The sequence below is a fragment of the Myxine glutinosa genome, chromosome 1, assembly GCF_964187855.1.
Source record: "Myxine glutinosa chromosome 1, kmMyxGlut1.1, whole genome shotgun sequence".
Classification (NCBI taxonomy): Eukaryota; Metazoa; Chordata; class Myxini; order Myxiniformes; family Myxinidae; genus Myxine; species Myxine glutinosa.
The window spans coordinates 24,727,678-24,750,487 of NC_136261.1; the positions used below are offsets into that span (position 1 = coordinate 24,727,678).

Below are 22,810 nucleotides of genomic sequence, written 5' to 3' on the forward strand. Positions count from 1 at the left end.
AGGTAAAATATAGTGATTTCATGTTACAATGTACCCCATCTAATTCAATCTGTGTGGCGAGCAGATATAAATGTGGTTGAGTAAAGGAAAGACCAGGTCACATCTCAAATGGAGTGATAACGACATCTGGAAAGAAGTTCGAAAAAGAAAATTTGTGGCTAAAATGAAGTTAAGTTTGGCATACACCCTCCTTCTCAAAGAATGGTGAAGACATACTCCTTTGTAAGATTGGAGATGGATGTTTACCTTCACCAAGGGAGATTTATGTAACCATTGGCCTGGATCACACTGCAACATCTGAAAGAAGGGCGATCACCTACTTTTGTTCGAATGCCTCGAACATTCATCACGTCAGCAATTGCAGGACAACGACATTTTACCTGCAACTTCCACGGAATGCGGTGATGTGTGTTATTACTTCACCAACTTCCGGGGAGCCAGCATGGAGCTGCAAGCGAACGGCTGCGCTTTTTCCTTCATAACAGCTGTGCACGATTCTGCTGGTTGCACCTGGTATGGACCATGGACAACTTGAGTACCATGGTCCCAACATCATTGTGGATGCATCCGGCATCCCTGCTCCACATCTTGCTGGCCAATCAGCATCACATCAACACTTGCTCCATACTCATGATGAGTGAGGAGGCAAGTCGACGACAATTGGATGAAGGCCTTGTTCAAATCTACTATGGCTCACAGCAAGAGTGGCAAGAATGTTACATGCAATGCAGGGTCAGTTTGTGACTCTGCCCAGCGATCACAACAGCAGAAAATCCTATGCAAAATAGTGTAGGTGCCATGAAGACATCAGAAGATAATGTTTAATACTTGAATTTCAAACACGACTGATCAGCCCCTTCTTTTCAATAAAAAGTCAACATTTGTGTCAAAGCAAACGTATTGCCAAATGTTGCAGATGTTTTATTATTTTAATGGTGAACTGAAATTATTGTGTTTTGGTAAAGGTGAAGTGTTGTATGCTTTATGCAAATGAAGTGAATTGCATTATTAATATGGAAAGAGAAATGTTTTGTGATCATATTCTTCCAGAATGACAGTGTATGCCTTATGAATGGGAAAATTGGATTACCAAATGTATGGGTCGAATATTAAATAGGTTGATGTTTAGATTAATGATTAATATAAACAAAAAGAAAAAAATGAGGAATTGTGGAGGCATATAATTATTTATATTCTCCTCTTCTTAAAATGTGTTTTTCTCTGTGAAATGAAACTTGGAGAGTAACATTCCTGTTTCGGATGGGTCAAAAAGGGAATGACCTGTGGGGAACAGATAAAGGTGCTTTATCATTTTAACAGATAACAACTGTCTAAAATGGCTCTTAGAATTCTCCAAGATAGAAACCAGAGTGTCTCACTGTCTGAGCCGGGGAGTCTGTGCAGAGTCTTGAATTCCATGCTCATATAAGGAACTAAGCATTTATGATATAAAAAAACGGACTTCGAGGAGCAGCGCTGACCACGGAGGAGAAGATCTGCGCACAGAAGAAGACGGCGGTGCCATGCCACGACCGGCAGAACGAGGCTTCGTTAAAGTTCAGTTCATTTCTTAGTATAGTAATTAGCTTGAATCAGTTCGTTTATGCCCTACCCTCTAAAGTTTTAATAAACCTCGCGTGAGTACCAAGTTTGGAGTTTTCCTTGTTGGAGTTCTAGTCGTAGGGATTAGGAATTCTACAAGACCTCTATGCTTGCCCATCCCTGTGATTCCCAGGTCCAACGCCATGGTGTTGACAGCACGGCAACCGTGTCGCCTCCTATCAGGATGTCAGGCCGTCGACGTTCATGCCTCAAACACTTGGATGACTATGTTCTTGATGGATGAGTGGTTGCATATGTGTCAATGGGGCAGTATAAATCCCAAGGTACCTAAGGACAGCCAATACAATGATGGTGCTTTTCCTCTAACCTGGCATCATTGGTCTACTGTCTTCAGGCACATGTGCAAATACTGTTGTGGTTTTCAGTTTTGTGATGTCTTTTGTCTTTTGTCTATTTCACATGTGCATGCTGACTTGTACGAGGTAATGAGAAATATTAGTTGGTAAAGTTACATTTTTTTTTCAAGGAAATAAAGTGGCCATGCCAGTGTTGGTTGTTGTTGGTTTAGTACATGGGACGTGACTTGTCTGGCGCCTTCCAGCGCATGCTCGGGTGTGCCTTTTTGCCTCATTTATGATCTTCTTCCTCTTCGCTCTTTGATTTCATCGAGCTTGATGTGTTTTGCGTGAGCTCCCAAAAAAGCTCAATCTATTCACAGAAATGGTGTGCTGTGTGTGATCCGATGGAGTGAGAACATGATAAGGTCTATCTCAGATAACTGGCGCTCACCTTCGCGGGAAACGCGAGAAACTGGATGCTCGGTGGTGAGGGTCCCCAAGCGTGGATGATTGACTGGAGCGTGGGGTGGAGATTCTGCAGGTGTACCAATGGGTAGGCTTTGTGCGCGGCCAGGCTCCACCCTGCTTAAGTGAATATAAAGGCTAAACGCAGGTGCCTCTTGCCACCTTGGAATTGAGCCAGAAATCTGCTGTGAACCTGGAGAATCGCCTTCCTGCCATCTGTGGATAAACAGTGTTGTGCTGAGGAAAAGACCATTGCCATGATGGCTGAGGGAGTGACCATGATCGACCATGCGCGAGCGACCATGTACTGCACCACACCGACTGACCATCCTCCACCCCCACCCCACACTCCTCCCTGTGTCAGGACCGATACCCGTCCGTCGACGGTGCCTAAGTAAGGCAAGGGCCGACCCTAAGCCAAAAACTCATTCCCCCCCCCCCCTCCTCTTCTTTTCTTCCTCTCTACCTTTCCCCGGAGAGTGATTCTGCTGGGTCCATGGTTCATGTCTAAATATGAAATTGGAGATGGAGTAAGCGTTAAGGTTAAGAGGGACGAAGCTTTTCAGGTTGTGATTTTTGACTTGTGTTTTTTTTATTATTGTGATTTGCACCCTTGTAAGTTGTATTTGTGCTTGTAATTGCTTTCTCTTTGCAGTGCAGTAATTGCAGTGTTTCTCTTTGACCATTGTAAATTGTAAATGTGTTGTTTTTCCTTGGATTTTACTCAGAAAAATGAATTTTATTCCTTCTTCATCCACAAGCACATATTCCCCATGCAACATATAACAAGCGTCATTTACAATTACATGTTCATTACGTGTTCTTGCTTTCGGACGTCTCTTCTTATCACTGATTGGTTTTCTGGCATAGCAACAGCGCCTGAGGATTTCCTTAGCTTTAAGGGAATCCTTATCCTTAAGGGTTGTTTATGCAACAACACTTGAGGAAATCCTCCGCTAAGGAATTACAGCGTACCTCAAGGGAAATCTTTCCTTCAGGTTGAGGGAGTTTTATGCAACCGGGCCAAAGAGATGAACAGCACTGAATCAGACTACACCAGGCTAGAGTTCAAAAACCTATTAGATGTGATTTGTTGGATAATCTGAAATTAGTAAATATGACTAATTTAACTAGTATGCCACTGTCATTCATGCAGTCATGAGGTGTACAGGAAGTGAAGGATTCCACCAAAAAGCATATTTGAAGAAAATCAGAGGCTGAATTTGGAGGTTTATTACACTGAGGTTCCACAAGATGGTAAGAGGCAAGTTGTTGTTCTTCCAGAAAATTTCTCAAGATCCCAGCTTCCAAATCACATTTTGAGACATGCATGAATTATCCAATACCTCATCCAATTAACCCCATCCAAGTTGTTGACAAGGCTGCTTTGTGTATTCGCAAATCTATACAAAGTCATGAGACTAACATGCCTTGGCTTCCAAAGCCGTCTGAGCTACGAAAGTGGTATTAGTATTCCTGAACAATTCAGAACATTTTTACTTACTCTCTTGACCAGCAGCATGGATTGTCAACATGAAGCATATTCTCCGAGAATGCAATGACTACTGAATTAGTTTGGACAAGACATTGTGTCCGGCTTAAGTCACAGCAAATGAAAGCCTCCAAAGTACGTCCTGCTGCCATATACTGTCAAATTTCCAACAAACAATGTAGAGCCCATTCAAATGTTAAAATCGCTGTGGCCATGGAATTGTTTATTCGCAAATCGATGAAATAAACGTGCTGCCTTGTGCCAACAAAAAATGGCTGCAACATCAAATAATAAAAACCACTACCAGAAAACATCCAGCCGTATGTGAACACCATTGTGGCTTGGGATAACATCGATAGACTGGAGGAAACTCAGTCTGGGGAGGTCCCTCTCAGAGTAAATGGTATTGCAGAAATTAAAATAAAGGCAAATAAGTTTTGAACTGATATCTGCTGCGAACTTTCTTGTATAAAACACAGGTGAATGTTGTGGGCTTCCTGCATGGAAATGTGTGGAAGTAATTTCCACTGAGGTACTGCAAGGTGCATGGCAAAATAAACTTTGTGGATGGTAGCCCGTCTGCACACAGCTGAACATCATGAAGTTAGTGGATGGACCGGAGTTAATATTTCTGTTTGAAGCGATGTAACAGTGACCCAAGACAATGTAGGATTCCCACCTATAATCGATACACCTGCTACAAACATGTACACCGTTTATAACGTTTATGTGCAGTCTCTTAAGATCAATGATACATTGAAACCTCCGTCATACAAAATCGTTCCTTGGCACACCTGAACTCCTATCCACCACCTACAAGGCCTTTGTCTGCAGCTTGATGGGTGACTGCTCTCTCTTTTGGGCTGGAGGCACTGCCCAAAACCCTGCTCAACTTGACGCCGAGGAAACTAAGGCCTTCCAAATCAATGGAATCTCCCACTATTCCACAAATTATATGAGATTCCTTCAAAATCAAAATCATTGAAAACTTTCCCATCACAGAAAGGTTGGTGGTCTCCCTTCCTTCTATTTCCATTCAGATCTTGCACCTTCTGCCAAGAATGTGCTCTGTCCTACTCCTCCCACCTCCAACCCCCTCCCCAAGTTTTCTGAAGGGTGCACTTAGTCTGGAGTCATCCTTTTCCAAAAGTCCAAAATCACTTCCCACCGACACTCATTTTTCTCTTTTTCCCCCACCGATGGAACCAACTTCCACAGTCTCGTCAGTGTCATTGTTTCCTTCAGGTCTTCAAGAAATCTGTTCACCACGATCTCAATATGTATCCATCTTGTTCACCCCGTGTGTCCTCTGCTTGCTCTCATTCTTCCCCGGTACCTTATTTCTCCAAGTCTTCCTCCATTTTGTCCCCCAAGTGTGCTGTTTGTGCCCCCCACCCACATCTGCTGGCTTTATTCTTATTTTTGTTCTCTTAGCCCTGATTTATTTCGTGTTCTCACTGGTCCACAAGCCTCAACTGTAAAAACAAACAAACTGGACGGCACCCGGTGGAGCGTGTACCTCCGCCACGCTGAACAGTTTGTTTTGTATCCCACGAAATGGCCTGATCTGCATCCGGACGTCAACCAAAATCAAATCAATTAGTCATTGTCACACACCCAACCTGCCCAGCTAGTTTTGTTCGAATACATTCATAACTCTGATATGTCGTGCTACACAGGATGTCGTTTTTGGCTGTATCTCTCAATGGTGAAGCATCACTTTAAAAACTCGGTTATCATACATTTTCGAGATATTGTACTCGCAGACAGACAAACAGACCGGGGTGAAAACATAACCTCCATCAGTGGGAGAGGTAATCAGAGTGTTAGCTTTTAATCATGTTTATTAAGATTTGCAATTATATAAATCATCTCTGTTCTTCCATGAGTCGTCATGTCAATTTAAAAAAAAACTTTAAAATGAAGAAATCTTCATAAACGCTCACACCGACATGTGCATCATGGTATTTAAATGATTTCTGTGACAATTTTTTTTGAGGGTTCACCAACCTTGAGAAAATTGCTTCCATAATCTTGGAATTCAAGGCGGTAGAAGGAAGTAGAGGCAGAAATTGTTTGGAGATTGCATTTGGCTGTTACAACAGCAGTCTGCAGGCTGCTGTCGAGGTCAAACTCCAATCTCTGTACACCGTTTGAAGGTTCCAGATACATCACAGAATTTTCATGGGTCACAGCTGGTCGGTTCTGAATGTCCTTTTATTTGGAGACAACAACAAAAAGCAAGGAGAGGGTAAAGTGACCAAAATAAATACCCATACATGTATGCAGAATGAAATAAAATGGAAAAGAGCACAAATATCTGCTGCTTTTCTTCTGCTCCAATCGGTTCTTCTGATCATGTGCTTGTTAAAGTGAACAGCTCTCTGGCCATTCTCAGAGAGCCTCATCAGCGCCGATGAGTCTGGCATTTCACTCAGGCTGACTGGCACGGTCTGCAAGCAGCCATCAATCATCTGGACTGGTCCCCCATCTCTACTGCCTCTGACATCAATTCTTCCTGGGAATTCTTCCAAACCAAACTGCTCTCTCTCATGCACAGATTTATCCCATCTCGTCTTCAGTTGTCTTACCCTTCCTCCAGTCCATGGTACACTGAATCTAGTGGTGAGGCAGTTGCCCTGAAACAACTTGCCTTTGCCTCGTGGAAGGCAAATCCAACTGAAGGCAATCTCAGTTCCTTCCACCAAGCTTGGAACAAGTGTGTGTCTACCCTCAGGAGTGCCATGAAGCACTATCTCTACACACTCAAGATTGAACTCTCAAACCTTTCTCCTTCTTCCAAATCCTGGTGGGGTCTGGTCAAATCCGTTTGTGGTGTTTGTTCCCCCTCCATCCCCTCCCTTTCCTCAAATGGCTACACAGTTGACACCGCACGTGACAAAGCCGAATGCCTCATCTCTGTGTTCGCCTCAAAATCTTGTGTCCCAAATCCATCTCTCTCTGTTCCCATCTTTCCCAGTCGAACCCAACTGCTCCTGCACTCTGTGTCCTTCTCTCCTGACAAGGTGGAGAAATTTTTGTCAAACCTCGACTCTGATTCTGCAACTGGACCAGACGGCATCAGTCCACGGGTCCTAAAATCCTGCTCTGCTGCTCTATCTCACCCTCTCTCTGTTCTTTTCACCCTCTCTTTTGCTCAAGGTCATCTGCCAGCATCTTGGAAATCAGCAAACATTACCGCTTTACACAAAAAGGTGCAAAAACAGATCCTTGCAACTACAGACCAATCAGCCTGCTTCCAATTATCAGCAAAGTCATGGAATCCATCATTGCTTCGGATATCAAATCCTTCCTCTTTTCCAATGGCTTGATCTCTGATCATCAATTTGGATTCAGACCAGGTCATTCTACTCTGGACATGTTGCTTCTGCTGTCTCAACAATGGATGGAGGTCCTCAATGCCAAACAGGAAAATCAGAGTTGTCTCACTTGACATATTACGTACCTTCGATATGGTCTGGCACCCAGCTCTGCTCACCAAACTCTCCTCCTATGGTATCCATGGAAATCTCCACTCATGGCTTGCAGACTTCCTCTCTGGTCATACGCAACGTGTGGCCCTGAATTGATTTCTCTCATCTCCCCTCCCTGTTCTGGCTGGAGTTCCCCAAGGTAGTGTTCTGGGCCCTGTGCTATTTCTGGTCTTCATCAATGATCTCTCCGACTCTCTGGAAAATCCTCTCTATCTCTTTGCTGATGACTCCACTATCTGCTGCTCCATTCCTCATCCCTGAGATCGGCAGTCTGCAGCCTCCTCACTCTTTGCAGACCTGGACAAAATCACAGACTGGTCAAACAAGTGGAACATGTCTTTCAATCCTGACAAATCTCACACTCTTACTATGTCTCTACGAAAAGACCGACTGGAAAACCCTCCCATCTACTTTCTCAACAACCATCTCCAAGAAGTTCTGTCGCTCAGGATTTTGGGTCTCACTATCTGCCATGATATTTCTTGGGAAAACCACATTTCCAAGCTGGCCCCCAAAGCCAGTCGCCGACTGGGCATACTCCGTCGTGCGAAGTCCTTCCTTGGCACAGCTGAGCTCCTCACCACATACAAGGCTTTCATCCGCAGCTCAATGGAATACTTTTTCCTGCCTCACACCCAGCTCGGCTTCACGCTGTTGAAAGCGAAGCTTTCAGAATCATTGGAATCTCTTGCGATGAAGCTAACTCCGAGGGCCTTTCACTCACTTGCCGTAGGCAGGTTGGTGGTCTTTCTGTCTTTTACCGACTCCTCTCCGGCCTTGCTCCCCCAGCTCTCTCTGTGCTCTGTCACCCCAATATTCCTTCAGGTCGCACAAGATCTGCCTGCAACTCTCATGGTTAAACTGCCAAAATCTCGGCTCTCTGCTCACCTTCACTCTTTCATTCCCCTTTTCTCCTGCCTCTGGAACAAACTCCCCCACTCCCTTCAATCCCACTCCTCCCTCCAGGTCTTTAAAACAGCTGTTTACCAGCATCTCTTATCTTCCCCCATCCAAAACCTTGATCTTTTCTACCCCCACTAATTCACCCCAGATACACTTTTTTTTGAAATTCCAACTTCTTTCCTGGAAGTCCTTGCAGTGTTCATGTGTTTTATTCCTCTCCCACCTCCCCCCAAGCCCCCCCTCCCACATTTCTCCCGATGTCCCTGCTCTCAAATGTTGTGTTTGTGTCCTTCCCCCTCTCTCCCCAACTTGTCTTCCGCTCCCCTTATTTTTGTGTTTTATGTGTCGGTTTGACTTTTTGTGTGATTAATGTTCGCTCTTTCACAAGCCTCGATCTTGTATACAAAAAAAAACAAAAAAAAAAACAGAAAAACAATTTATGAAAATAGTAGGTCCTGTACAAACCTACTATCAACACACCTGGGTGATCATATTTATGAAGTACATTGCCATCATTGCATTGGACCACGAATGCTCAAATTGAATCCCAGTAAATCCATCCTTTCCCACAATGACTTGTACAGACTTGTCAAACCAACGATCACCTCCACTGCCAAATAATACTTGATTGTTGTTTTCTTTTAGGTCTTGGTCATCCAGGCAGAGGCAAAAGAGGGCCGACTCAATGAGGGACAAGGCCGATCCATGTCCTTGAGCCTGCAGTTTCTTTCTCAAGCGTGCCCAAACATCTCGTCGCTCTGCAGTCAGGCTGGCCACAGGAAACTTGACTGGAGGTCGTGATTCTGACAGAATATGATGAAGATTGGCCTGTACAACAAAGAGAACATCAATGAGAAGAACGGATTTTGATGAGAGGCTGATGAAACGCACAGAAGCGCAAAAGAATGGAACAAAGGGGATATTGGTCATTTGCTAATATACATGTTGGATATTCATTGTCTGACAAGCAGGAAATATAATTTCAGTTGAAGTGTGAATGGCAAGAGAATTGTGTCAGTCAGTAATAAAGATACAGCTATGTTTAAAACTATGGATACTTCGTACAATTTTGCTATTTGCTGTATATCACATATAACATTCTTGGGAAAAATGCCATGGGCAAAGAAAATGCCCCTTTATATTGTATGTGCCATGTGGCAAAGTATAGAAAAGAAGGTGCATTCCATAGCTTGCAGAAAATGCCAAACAATAGAAAAGGAGGGACATTCAAAGAATCTTGTGTGCATGCTGGACTGCCCTTCACCCTTGTGTTCTGAGGAGGGACCAAGTCATGCTCTCGAAAAGTTCATACAAAGGGGCGCCTTACATCTGGCAAATAAAATACATTTACTTCATCAGGCAGGTGTATTAATCAAATTGGCACCTCTTGCAATTGTCGCCATGCAATTTTGTGCCTTATCCCGAAGAAAGGAGACTTACATTCTTTACAAAATTGGTGGCCTGTCTCGCTGCTTTGTGCGGACTACAAAATCCTTTCCAAAGTCCTTGTAAACCGCATAAAGCCCCATACCACATATGAGCAAGAGAGAGTTGGGATGAGTAGATAGAAGTTGATCCTTGTTATCAGACAGCAAGATGTAGATGGAGTCATCACTGTTTGGTGGACGGTACAATACACATATGAACAAAAGGTGGGAGCGAAGGGGAAGCCGTAGCTTCATGAGAAAAAAGAAGCCGGAGCTCCCCCCACCCCCCCAGATCTGCTTTCATCACAACCCTCTTGAGGAAGTTCAGTTTTTCATACTCCTGGATCTCACTATCAGCCATGATCTTTTTTTTGAGCAAACCAAATTTCAAAGTTTGCTTCCAAAGCCAGCTGCCGATTGGGCAGCCTCCGTCATGCAAACTCCTTCCGTGGCACACTTGACCTCTTATCCACCTCCAAGGCCGACATCTGCATCATGATGAAATACAGCTATCCCCTTTGGGATGGTGTCCCTGCCTGCCTTGCTTAGCTTGACATAGTGGAAACGAATGTCGTCATGATCATTGGAATCTCGAGCGATGAAGCTGAGTCTATGGGCCTGTCACTTTGCCACTGCAGACCAGTTGATGGGCTCTCTGATATCTAACGCATCCTTTCTGGTATTGCACCCTCTGCCCTTTCTGTGCTTTGTCCCTTTTACATCCCCTTTATAAACCCAAGCCTGAGTGGTGGGTATCTGGCCCACTTTGAACATAATCAGTTGGAAAGAGCACAGGTGTAGTGTGCAAGGTATTAGTGATGGCCATTTCCCTTACCATGATGGTGCTTGCAGGTAGAATGTAGCCCGAATCATCAAGCAGATTGCAGGTATATATGTATCCTTTATGAAGCACAAAAAGATGGCGGGAGCCAAGTATGGTCTGGAGCTCATCTCGTGACTCGTGAGGTATGCGGCTTGTACCGAACAAATGATTCAGTTGGGACATGCACATCAGATATGATTTTGGACGAGAACCCGACCTGTCAAGGCAATTGTGGTATGAGCAACTGAAGACGTTTGAAGGACAATATATTTATGTTTTATAATTATCTAAATTCTAAACTTGTGGAATCAGAATTATCATTTTAATGAGAAACAATTTGTGAAAGTTAAATCAATGTCACAGTTTACAAATAACAAAAATCCAAGGCAGCAAGAATATAAAAAAGCACTCACACAAAACCAGTGCCATCTCTGTGAGCCAGGCCACCACTATCTGCTGGGGTAAGCAGATCAGCCTTGAGAGTGCGATTAAATCGAGCGATCGAGACAACCAGGTTTGTGGCACACACCAGCTGTGAGCCAGGAGTCAATCCCATGTTTATACCATAATTGCTGATGCATAGAGATTCTCTGCGATTCAAGAACGAGTCCTCAATGAAGGCTTCGAGGCGGGCAGGCGATGTCCGTGCGGATTGGAGGGTGCCCAGAGCAAGGTTGGTTGATGGAAGACATGACAATTGCATTGATAATTATCACCATCATTACCTCTGCTGCCATTCCCTCGAATTAAGTAATGTCATTAAATGTGTAATAAATCTTTGATTTTATAACTGAGCTCTCAAAGGTTATTTTGTATTCGCAAGCAACAGCAATAACTTACCAGTGGTGTAGCTTGTGTGTTGGTTTTCCTTGTCATAAGCCAAGAGTTCATTCTGCAGCAACTGACCCTCTCCATGTTCAAATGATCTACAGATTTGCTCTGTCTTCCTGTTACACATAATTAGTCATTAACGAGATACACATCAAGATACAGTCATCCAAATCTTACCTTTCCACAAGGTGGGTGGAGATGAACATATGTAAAACAATTGAAAGCACCAATCTTGGGAAAATGCCAGGGGCATAAAAAATGCCCCTTTATATATCGGTTAAAATACATCTATGTCTTCATGCAGCTGTATGAATCAAATTGGTGTTCCTTTATATGAACTTTTCTGGAGGATAGCTTGGTTCATCTGAGGGACAAAAGGGTAGTCCAGCAGGCACACGACATTTATTTTCGAATGTCCTTTCTTTTCTATCGTTAACTATTCTTTCGACTTTTGTAATGTAATGAAGAATTTAAAAAGTAGGCCTCACCTCGCGTACTAACACATCTCCTTATACACCTCCCTGTTCCTTCGCTTTCTGCTCTCCTTGCTGTCAATCTCCTATTCTTCTGTTTCTGCTTCGGAACCTGTGCTGGAATCCTTAATCCCCCTGAGGAATCCTTCTTTTTTTTTTTTTCTTTTTTTTTTTGAATACAAGATCGAGGCTCGTGAAAGAGCTAACATTAATCACACAAAAAGACAAACCGACACACAAAACACAAAAAACAAGGGGAGCGGCAGACAAGATGGGGAGAGAGGGGGAAGGACACAAAAGAGAGGGGGAAGAGGGGGAAGGACACAAACACAACATTTGAGAGCAGGGACATCGGGAGGACTTGGGGGGAGGTGGGAGAGGAATAAAACATATGAACACTGCACTTGACACAATCTGTCAATTTCCCGACACGGATCTCAGTCAACGGTGTGTTGTTGCACAACACTTTATAAAATCCAAACTCATTCTTCCCCTCCTAAACTCCACACTCACCCATCCCTTTCAAATCTCTCCCCTTTCCCCTCCCCTCCCCTTCTTGCCCTCATTTCGGGAATTTCCCCAGATGGTTTTCACGGTTTCTTCAAAAAAAATGTTTAAACTTTCCCCTGACGTGTTGTATTCTGTTGTATATTATAACACACTTTTCTTCTTCTTCTTTGAAAAGTTGTTTTCGATTTGCTCACCTAATGTCTTCATTTCAAATAAAAATTCACTCTCTTACAGTTCTTCCTTCCTACATTCCCCAAACTCACCTGCATTCCACCACCCCTCCAACGTTTTCAAACGGATCTCTGACTTGAAAATCACAAGAAACTCATTTTGCAATAAATGTTCGTATTCCATTAATTGCACAACACTTTATAAAATCCAAACTCATTCTTCCCCTCCTAAACTCCCCACTCACCCATCCCTTTCAAATCTCTCCCCTTTCCCCTCCCCTCCTAAACTCCCCCATTGCCCCTCCCCTCCTAAACTCCCCCCTTTCTCCACTCCTCTTTAACTCCCCCTTTGCTCCTCTCCTCATAAGCTCCCCCTCACCCTCCCCTCCCAAACTCCACCCTCACTCCTCCCTTCCTAAACTCCCCCCTCACCCATCCCTTTCAAATCTCTCCCCTTTCCCCTCCCCTCCTAAACTTCCCCCTTTGCCCTCTCCTCCTACACTCCCCCCTTTCCCCTCTCCTTCGAAACTCCCCCCTTGCCCCTCCCCTCCTAAACTCCCCCCTCATCCTCCCCTCCCAAACTCCCCCCTCACTCCTCCCCTCCTAAATTTCCCCCTCACCTATCAATTTCAAATCTCCCCACCCTCCTTTTTTTCTCCAATTCTTCCCTCTCACCCCTCCTCTTCAAGTGTCCTCCCTGCTCCTCCCCCCCCCCACCTCCAACTCTTACCTCCATCTCCTTCAACCTTCTGCCTTGCTCTGCCCATCCTCAAACAACACCTCACTATGCCTCATCCAATCACCATCAAACCTTTTGTCCTCCTCATCCTTCCCTTTCTCCTAGCTCTTCTGAAATCTCTGACACACTATCAACAGCTCTCCCTACTTCCTCCTCCTCTACCTCATCTTACCATAACCCACACCTCCCCTGTTCTGTACCGATGCTCCCCCATCCTCTTCGTTAACGGTATGGACCTCAAACATCCGGGGCCTTCACTCAAACCTGATTGATCTCTCCATACAGGTTGCTGCTGACAAACCAGACTTGATCTGCTCAACAGAAACTTTCCTCCTTCAAAATGTCTCTGATTCCTTAATATATCTCCCTGGTTAATCTCTCCTCCGGTATGATAGACCTGAGCCTCGTCCTGGAGGTGGGGTTGCTATCTTTATCAAAAACTCTCTTCCTCACTCTCCTTGCACTGCCCTCTCTCAACCCCACCCCCAGGAGTACCTCTAGCTACGGCTTCCCCTCTGCTCCCACCTTTTGTTTATATGTGTGTTGTACCGTCTATCAAACAATGATGACTCCATTTACACGTCGCTGTCCGACAACATGCACCAGCCTCAATCCACTCATCTCAACTCTCTCTTCATCACATGTGGCGACTTCAACTGTCATCATGCCAGCTGGCTGGGTGCGGGTTCCTCTCGCTCCAGTCATGGCACTTTAGCAAAGGAATTCTGTGACTCATTGGGACTGACACAATCTGTCAATTTCCCGACCAGGATCTCAGTCAATGGAGCATCTTCTCTTCTGGACTTGGTTTTGACTAACTTCCCTGCAAATGTCTGCTGTTCTTCTTCTGCTCCAACCGGTTCATCTGATCATTTGCTTGTTAAAGTGGACATCTCTTTGGCCATTTTCAGAGAGCCTCCGCAGCACTGACGAGTCTGGCATTTCACTCAGACAGACTGTCAAGGTCTGCGAACAGCCATCATTAATCTGGACTGGTCTCCCATCTCTACTGCCTCTGACATAAACTCATCCTGGGAATTCTTCCAAAGTAAATTGCTCTCTCTCTCATGAACAGATTTATCCGATCTCGTCTTCAGTTGTCATACCCTTCCTCCCGTCCATGGTACATGGAATCTTGTGGTGAGGTAGTTGCCCTGAAACAACTTGCCTTCGCCTCATGGAAGGCAAATCCAAATGAAGGCAATCTCTGTTCTTTTCACAAAGCATTTCACAAGTGTGTGTCTACCCTCAGGAGAGCCAGGAAACAATATCTCTCTCATCTCAAGTCTGAACTCTCAAACCTGTCTCCCTCTTCCAAATCCTGGTGGCATCTGGTCAAATCTCTTTCTGGTGTTTGATCCCCCTCCATCCCCTCCTTTACCTCAAATGGCTAAACAGTTGACACCGCACGTGACAAAGCCGAATGCCTCAACTTTGTGTTTGCCTCAAAATCTTGTGTCCCAAACCCATTTCTCTCTGTACCCACCTAACACAGTGGAACCCAGCTACTCCTGGACTCTGTGTCCTTCTCTCCTGACAAGGTGGAGACGTTTCTGTCAAACCTCGACTCTGATTCTGCAACTGGACCAGACGGCATCAGCCCTCGGGTCCTAAAACCCTGCACTGCCGCTCAAGCTCACTCTCCGTTCTATTCACCCTCTCTTTTTCTCAAGGTCATCTGCAATCAGCTTGGAAATCAGCCAGCATTACCGCTTTACACAAAAATGTGCAAAAACAGATCCCTGCAACTACCGACCAATCAGCCTGCTCCCAATTATCAGCAAAGACATCGAATCCATCATCACTTCTGATATTAAATCCTTCCTCTTCTCCAATGGCTTGATCTCAGATCATCAATTTGGGTTCAGACCAGGACATTCTACTCTGGACATGCTGCTTCTGCTGTCTCAACAATGGATGGTGGTCCTCAATGCCAAACAGGAAATCAGAGCTGTCTCCCTTGACATATCTCGTGCTTTCGATATGGTCTGGCAACTAGCCATGCTCACCGAACTCTCCTCATATGGTATCCATGGAAACCTCCACACATGTCTGGCAGACCTCCTTTCCTGTCGTAATCAATGTGTGGCTCTAAATGAAATTCTGTCATCTTCACTTGCATTCCAGGCTTGCATTCCTCAAGGGAGAGTTCTGGGCTTTGCGCTTTTCTCGGTCTTCTTTAATGATCTCTCCGACTATCTTGAAAATCCGGTCTATCTCTTTGCTGATGACTCCACTCTTTGCCGCTCCATATCTCAACCCTCAGATCGGCAGGCACCAGCTTTTACACTCTCTGCAGACCTGGACAATATCACAAACTGGTCAACCAAGTGGAACATGTCTTTCAATCCTGACAAATCTCACACTCTCACCATGTCTCTCCAAAAAGACCGTCTGTTCAACCCTCCCATCAACTTTCTCAACAATGCTCTCAAAGAAATTCTGTCACTCAAGCTTTTGGGTCTCACTATCTGCCATGAGCTTCACTGTGAAAACCACATTTCCAAGCTGGCCTCCAAAGCCAGTTGCCGACTGGGCATCCTCCGTCGTGCAAAGTCTTCTTGGCACTACTAAGCTCCTCACTACATACAAAACTTTCATCTGCAGATTGTTGGAATCCTGCTCTTCTATCTGGGCTGGTGCTCCTGCCTTACACCAAGCTCGGCTTTACGCTGTTGAAACCAAAGCTTTTAGAATCATTGGAATCTCCCGCGATGTAGCTGATTGTATGGGTCTTTCACTCTCTCACAACAGGTAGGTTGGTGGTCTTTCTGTCTTCGACCGACTCCTCTCCGGCCTTGCTCACCCTGCTCACCCTGCTCTGTCTGTGCTCTGTCCCCCAAATATTCCTGTAGGATACACAACATGTGCCACAATCCTCTTCTGGTGAAACTGCCAAATTCAAGACTCTCTGCTCACCTTCGCTCTTTCATTCCTCTTTTTTTCTGCCCCTGGAACAAACTCCCATGCTCTCTTCAATCCCACTCCTCCCTCCAGGTCTTCCAAACAGCTGTTCACCACCATCTCTTATCTTCCCACATCCAAAACCTTGACCTCTTCTACCCTCGTTAATCCACCCGAAATCCATCTTTTCAAATTCCGGTTCTTTCCTGTAAGTCCTTGTTGTGCCCATTTCTTTCATACCATGCACCCCGCTCCAGCCCTCTCCCTTCCACAGATCTCCCCATGTCCCTGTTCTTTACAGTCGTTGTGCTTCCCTCTCTCTCTCCCCCTCTTGTCCCCCACTCCATTTATAATGTTTCATGTGTGTTTTTGTTTCTATTTATGTTTTTGTGTTTTATGTGCTAGCTCTTACATGAGCCTCGAGTTTGTGTACAAAAAATAAGTTGTCAAAAGGCATGCATGTGATTCTGTGATTGGATGTATGATGCTCAACTATTGGGTGTGGTTTGGTTCTACTTTCAAACAGGCATGGCTTGGACTTGTGTGCCATCTCAAAAATATATAAATATCTACCTACCGATATGCGTCATCATCAAGCAGCGCCCGGTATGCTTTGAGGTACCGCCGGATGGTATCTTCCAACCTTGGAACAGGTAATCTGCAACACATAACTACACATCATTAACTGTAATTTTCAAGTATCAAATAACTGACCAAATACAGCACTGGAGTATGAGTAGGAACACTAAAAGACCAAGATGGAGTCATCAGGAGGAAACTGGATCGAATTCGGGTTTCAACTTCTCCTCCACCTTCAAACCCATTCCAGGTGAAGCAAGGTGATCCCAACAAAAACTATTTGCAAGATTCACCCCTCCATAGACAAAAATGAGAAGGAAAGGAAGGAGAGATAAGGGACATATAAACAAATAAATTATGCAGAGCACACACACACATACACACACAAACACACACACACACACACATACACACACACACACACACACACACACACACACACACACACACACACACACACACACACAAACACACACAAACACAAACCTTAACCAAACCAAACCAAATCGAAACATAACCTAACCTCACCAAACCCACCCGAACCTCTTATTATAAACTAGCCGAAAGCACCCAACGTTGCCCGGGTTCCTTTTGAATGAATTTGCTACGATAATTCAGCTTTTACTCGCGGCCGTAGAAGATTGACTACCATAATTCAGCTCAGCTTTTAATTGCGAAATGGGCCCAGCCCGGCCGAGGTGGGCCTCAACCGGCCTCACCACCTCGCCTATAACCTTGCCGGGGCCATCCGGACATTTTTTATTTTAGAGGTTTCCTCCTATCTTTCACCGTTAAGGAGATTAGCGCGCGAAGACAAACAAACAAACAAACAAACAAAAACTTTCTTATATATATATATATACAGTGCATTCAGAAAGTATTCAGACCCCTTCACTTTTTCACATTTTGTGATGTTGCAGCCTTATGCTGAAATCGTTTAAATTCATTTATTCCCTCATCAATCTACACTCAATACCCCATAATGACAAAGAGAAAACAGGATTTTAGAAAGTTTTGCAAATTTATTAAAAAGAAAAAACTGAAGTATCACATTGACTTAAGTATTCATACCCTTGGCGATGGCACTTGATATTGAGCTCAGGTGCCTCCCATTTATCTTGATCATCTTTGAGATGTTTCTACACCTTGTTTGGAGTCACCTGTGGTAAATTCAATTGATTGGACAGATTTGGAAAGGCACACACCTGTCTATATAAGGTCTCACAGCTGACAATGCATATCAGAGCAAAAACCAAGCCATGAGGTCGAAGGAACTGCCTGCAGAGCTCAAAGACAGGATTTTGTTGAGGCACAGATCTGGGGAAGCCTACAAAAAAATTTCTGCTGCATTGAAGGTTCCCAAGAGCACAGTGGCCTCCATAACTCTTAAATGGAAGTTTGGAACAACCAGGACTCTTCCCAGAGCTGGCCACCCGGCCAAACTGAGCAATCGGGGGAGAAGGGCCGTGGTAATAGAGGTGATCAAGAACCCGATGGTCACTCTGGCTGAGCTCCAGAGATCCTGTGTGGAGATGGGAGAAACTTTCAGAAGGACAACCATCACTGCAACACTCCACCGGTCTGGGCTATATGGCAGAGTGGTCAGACGGATGCCAAACAGTTCAATCTTGTTTCATCAGACCACAGAATCTTGTTTCTCACAGTCTGAGAGTCCTTTAGGTGCTTTTTTGCAAACTCCAAGCGGGCTTTCATGTGTCTTTCACTGAGGAGAGGCTTCCGTCTGGCCACTCTGCCATAAAGCCCAGACCGGTGGAGTGTTGCAGTGATGGTTGTCCTTCTCGAAGTTTCTCCCATCTCCACACAGGATCTCTGGAGCTCAGCCAGAGTGACCATCGGGTTCTTGGTCACCTCTCTTCCCAAGGCCCTTCTCCCCCGATTACTCAGTTTGGCCGGGCGGCCAGCTCTAGGAAGAGTCCTGGTTGTTCCAAACTTCTTCCATTTAAGAATTATGGAGGCCATTGTGCTCTTGGGAACCTTCAATGCAGCAGAGATTTTTTTGTAGGCTTCCCCAGACCTGTGCCTCAACACAATCCTGGCTCTGAGCTCTGCAGGCAGTTCCTTCGACCTCATGGCTTGGTTTTTGCTCTGATATGCATTGTCAGCTGTGAGACCTTATATAGACAGGTGTGTGCCTTTCCAAATCATGTCCAATCAATTGAATTTACCACAGATGACTCCAAACAAGGTGTAGAAACATCTCAAAGATGATCAAGAGAAATGGGAGGCACCTGAGTAAAATTTCAACTGTCATCGCAAAGGGTATGAATACTTATGTAAATGTGATATTTCAGTTTTTTCTTTTAAATAAATTTGCAAAAAATTTCTAAAATCCTGTTTTCTCTTTGTCATTATGGGGTATTGAGTGTAGATTGATGAGGGGAAAAATGAATTTAAACTATTTCAGCATAAGGCTGCAACATCACAAAATGTGAAAAAGTGAAGGGGTCTGAATACTTTCTGAATGCACTGTGGATAGATGAGAGAGTTTATAACTACAAGTTTCTGGTTACCTGGATCACACACCTCACTTGATAATGACAACCTGTTACAGATGTCGGGGCAAACATCAGGAACCAAAAGTTGGTATTCTGCATCTGAGTGCAGACACGTCTTAAATCACAGGAATTGGAAATTTTGAATCTGGTGCACCCTGTTTTTCTCACCTGTTCCACCAAAATAGACCTGGAAAGGCCTCACGTGTCAACAATTTCCCCACCTGGGTAGCTTCTCCTGAAGGTGTGATATTTTCTGGTTTCTCATTGACAATAGATGGTAGCTCGAATCCTCAACTTGAGACATAGTCGACAGGTATCTGCTCCAGGATGGATTGCAGTCGCAGGAAAAATGTTTGTGAATTGTTGCCCGTCGTCCCAATGACCAGTTCCTGGAGCAGAAAGGGAATCGTATCAACTATCAGTACCTATACCCATTGCTTTACTGACATATTTAATCAAAAGGCAGCATGTTGCACTTTACAAACACATTGCATATCTACCCGTGAGTCTCAATGAGAATGCAAAATGATGTAAAAAACGTGAAAGAAGGAACTTTTATAACTGAGTTGTTGTTGTTGCTGCTGTCTTCATGGTTGTGGTTGTTGTTGCTTGTGTGGTTGTCCTTCCATGTACGGTTATTTCCGTTTTCTGCTGATTTGAGAATTATTCCTATATATATTTCTGTTTGTCTGTCTGACTGTGAGGAAGATATTTAACATATATATATTTTGATGATCAGGATCCGGAACTCGATACGAGAATTTATATGTGATTCTTCACCATTGAGAGAGCCAAAAATAAAAATACAGTTGGCGCGATATCTCAAAATTTTGGAAGGATTTGTCTTTGCAGTTCCTTCAGAAAGTATTCACACCCCTTGACGTTTTTCACATTTATTTGTGTTTACAGCCTGAATTTAAAATAGATTAAATTGAGATTTTTGTCACTGATCTACAAATACCCCATAATGCAGAGGATTTTTTTTTTTTTTTTAATTCTTACAAAGCAATTTAGTTATAAACTAATTCACATAAGTATTCAGCTCTTCTGAATCGATACTTAATAGAAGCGCCTTGCCAGTGATTAGAGCTTCGAGTCTTCTTGGGTATGTCTGTATCATCTTTGCACATCTGGAGTTGGGGAGTTTCTCCCATTTGTCCTTTCAGATTTGCCCAGACTCTGTCAAGTTGGATGGGGAGTGTCGGTGAACAGCAATCTTCAAGTCTTTCCACAGATTCTCAATGAGATTCATGTCTGGACTTTGGCTGGGCCACTCAAGGACTTTCACATTCTTGTTCTAAAGCCATTCCAGTGTTGTTTTAGCTGTGTGCTTTGGGTAAATTTCCTGTTGGAACGTAAACTTCGCTGCATTCTGAGGTCTTTTGCACTCTGAAGCAGGTTCACCTCAAGGATTTGCTTGTTTTTGCCTCCATTCATTGTATCCCTCCTGCCTTACAAGTTTCCCAATCCGTGCCACGCCACTGTGAAGCATCCCCAGATCATGATGCTGCCAGCACCATGCTTCACAGTAGGGATGGTGTTAGTTGGGTGGTGAGCTGTGCTTGCTTTATCTCCAGACAATTGTCGCCTCATCAGACAACAGAATATTTTGCCTTATGCTCTCAGAATTTTTCACGTGCCTTTTTGCAAACTCCAAGTGTGCTGTCATGTGCCTTTCTCAGGAGTGGTTTCCATCTGGCCACACTCCCATAAAGCCTAGATTTGTGAAGTGCTGCAGAAACTGTTGTCCTTCCGGCAGGTTCTCCCATCTCAAACAACGGACTCTGTCATTCTGTCAGTGTTTGTTGGGTAGTTGGTCACCTTCCTGACCAAATACCCTTCTTGCCCGGTTTCTCAGTTTGGTTGGACAGCCAAATCTAGGAAGTGTCTGGTTCATTCCATATTATTTCCATTTCTTAATGATGGCGCTCACTGTGCTCTTGGGAACTTTCATCACTCTAGAAATTGTTTATACTAAAGCGCAGCGTTACGCGCGCTGCTTGTAAACAAGGAGGAAGCGGCCAACGCGGTAATTTGTAAGAGTCTTTATTCAAGAGCTCACTGTAACACTGGCGCGCTCCGGGCTGCGCGCCCGGTGTATATCCTGAGGCCACGCCTACCCCTCGGCGTGGCCGCCGCCCACTTGGTGCGCGGAATGATGTCACCGCGCCAGTGAGCTTCCGTGTCCGCCACACACGCCCCCCCAGAATTCCCGCGCACCTGGAGGGCAAGTTTGCGGGGCAAACGGATGACCCGGCCGAAGCGCCCTCTGGCGAACGGCAGCGTCCGGGGTGCTGGGATGCCAGGTGGGATGCCCCCGGCTGTACGCGGGATGGGTGCCGGACCGGGGGGCGGCGTGCCTGCGGTGCTGGGCGGCCCCGACGCGGAGGCCGAGCCACCGGCGGTGGGTGGTCCACGTCGAGGTGGGCTGGCTTGAGGCGGTCCCAGAAACGCGGTCAGGAGTACCGCCGATGTCCAGGGTGAAGTGTTTCACCCCAGTCTCCAGCACGCGGAAAGGCCCGTCGTACGGGGGCCGCAGTGGTGTCCGATGGGCATTGTGGCGGACGAAGACGTACTCCGCCGTGCGAAGCTCCGGGGCGACGTGCGTCGGTGGGTGCCCGTGGCGTGCCGTCGGCACCAGGGCGAACCTCTGGGCGGTCTCCTGCAGAGCGGAGTGCTGCTGTGCCGCGGACCATGGTGCCGTGGAGTCGGGGAGGAACTCGCCCGGCACCCGCAGCGGTTGCCCGCAGACCAACTCCGCCGCGGATGTGCGCAGGTCCTCCTTTGGCGCCGTCCGGAGGCCCAGCAGGACCCAGGGGAGCCTGTCGACCCAGCCGCCGTCGCGGAGGATGGCCCGGAGCGCGGCCTTCAATGAGCGGTGAAATCGCTCACACAGGCCGTTAGCCTGGGGGTGATAGGCCGTGGTTCGGTGCAGCCGGACCCCGAGCCCCTGCGCGACCGCCCCCCAGAGCTCTGAGGTGAACTGGGGGCCGCGGTCGGACGAGATGTCTGAGGGGGCACCGAACCGGGCGACCCAGGTGGCGATGAACGCCTGCGCGACGGCCGCCGCCATCGTCGACGCCAAGGGCACAGCCTCCGGCCAACGGGTGGTGCGGTCCACCATGGTGAGGACGTGGGTGAAACCCCGTGAGGGGGGCAGAGGTCCCACCAGGTCCACGTGGACGTGGTCAAACCGGCGTTCCGGCACCGTAAACGGGGCCAACGGGGCCAACGGGGCCTGGGTGTGCCGGTGCACCTTGGCGCGCTGGCACGCGAGGCACGTCCTGGCCCAGCCGCGGACGGCCTTCCGGAGGCCATGCCAGACGAATTTGTCGGTGATAAACCTTTGGGAGGCCCTCGCACCCGGGTGGGACAGGCCGTGGATGGCGTCAAACACCTGGCACTGCCAGCCCGCGGACACGATGGGGCGAGGCCACACGAGGGAGACGTCGCACAAGAGGGCCGCACCCGCGCCGTCGAACGGCACCTCGGTGACGCGGAGGCCCGTGACGGCGGTCCGTAAGGCCTGGACGTCGGGGTCAGCGGCCTGGTCCGCTGCCATCCGGGCATAGTCGATGCCGAG

General features: G+C 46.1%; 2 protein-coding genes across 7 annotated transcripts in view; one reads left to right on the forward strand and one right to left on the reverse strand.

Annotated features, from left to right (window-relative positions):
- Positions 1–22,810, forward strand: part of LOC144889489 (uncharacterized) — an 880,122-nt gene that overhangs the window by 362,889 nt on the left and 494,423 nt on the right. The window lies entirely within an intron of this gene.
- The window catches only part of LOC137412765 (carnitine O-palmitoyltransferase 2, mitochondrial-like), an 84,567-nt gene that overhangs the window by 55,023 nt on the left and 6,734 nt on the right, over positions 1–22,810 (reverse strand). For all 6 annotated transcript variants that reach the window (XM_078769769.1, XM_068098066.2, XM_078769761.1 and 3 more), the window contains 7 exons: positions 19,449–19,616; positions 16,710–16,790; positions 11,346–11,452; positions 10,919–11,126; positions 10,518–10,722; positions 8,736–9,083; positions 5,869–6,072 (listed from right to left, as the gene is read on the reverse strand). In XM_078769769.1, the coding sequence (XP_078625895.1) occupies positions 5,869–6,072; positions 8,736–9,083; positions 10,518–10,722; positions 10,919–11,126; positions 11,346–11,452; positions 16,710–16,790; positions 19,449–19,616 (1,321 nt within the window). The remainder of the gene's footprint in view (positions 1–5,868; positions 6,073–8,735; positions 9,084–10,517; positions 10,723–10,918; positions 11,127–11,345; positions 11,453–16,709; positions 16,791–19,448; positions 19,617–22,810) is intronic.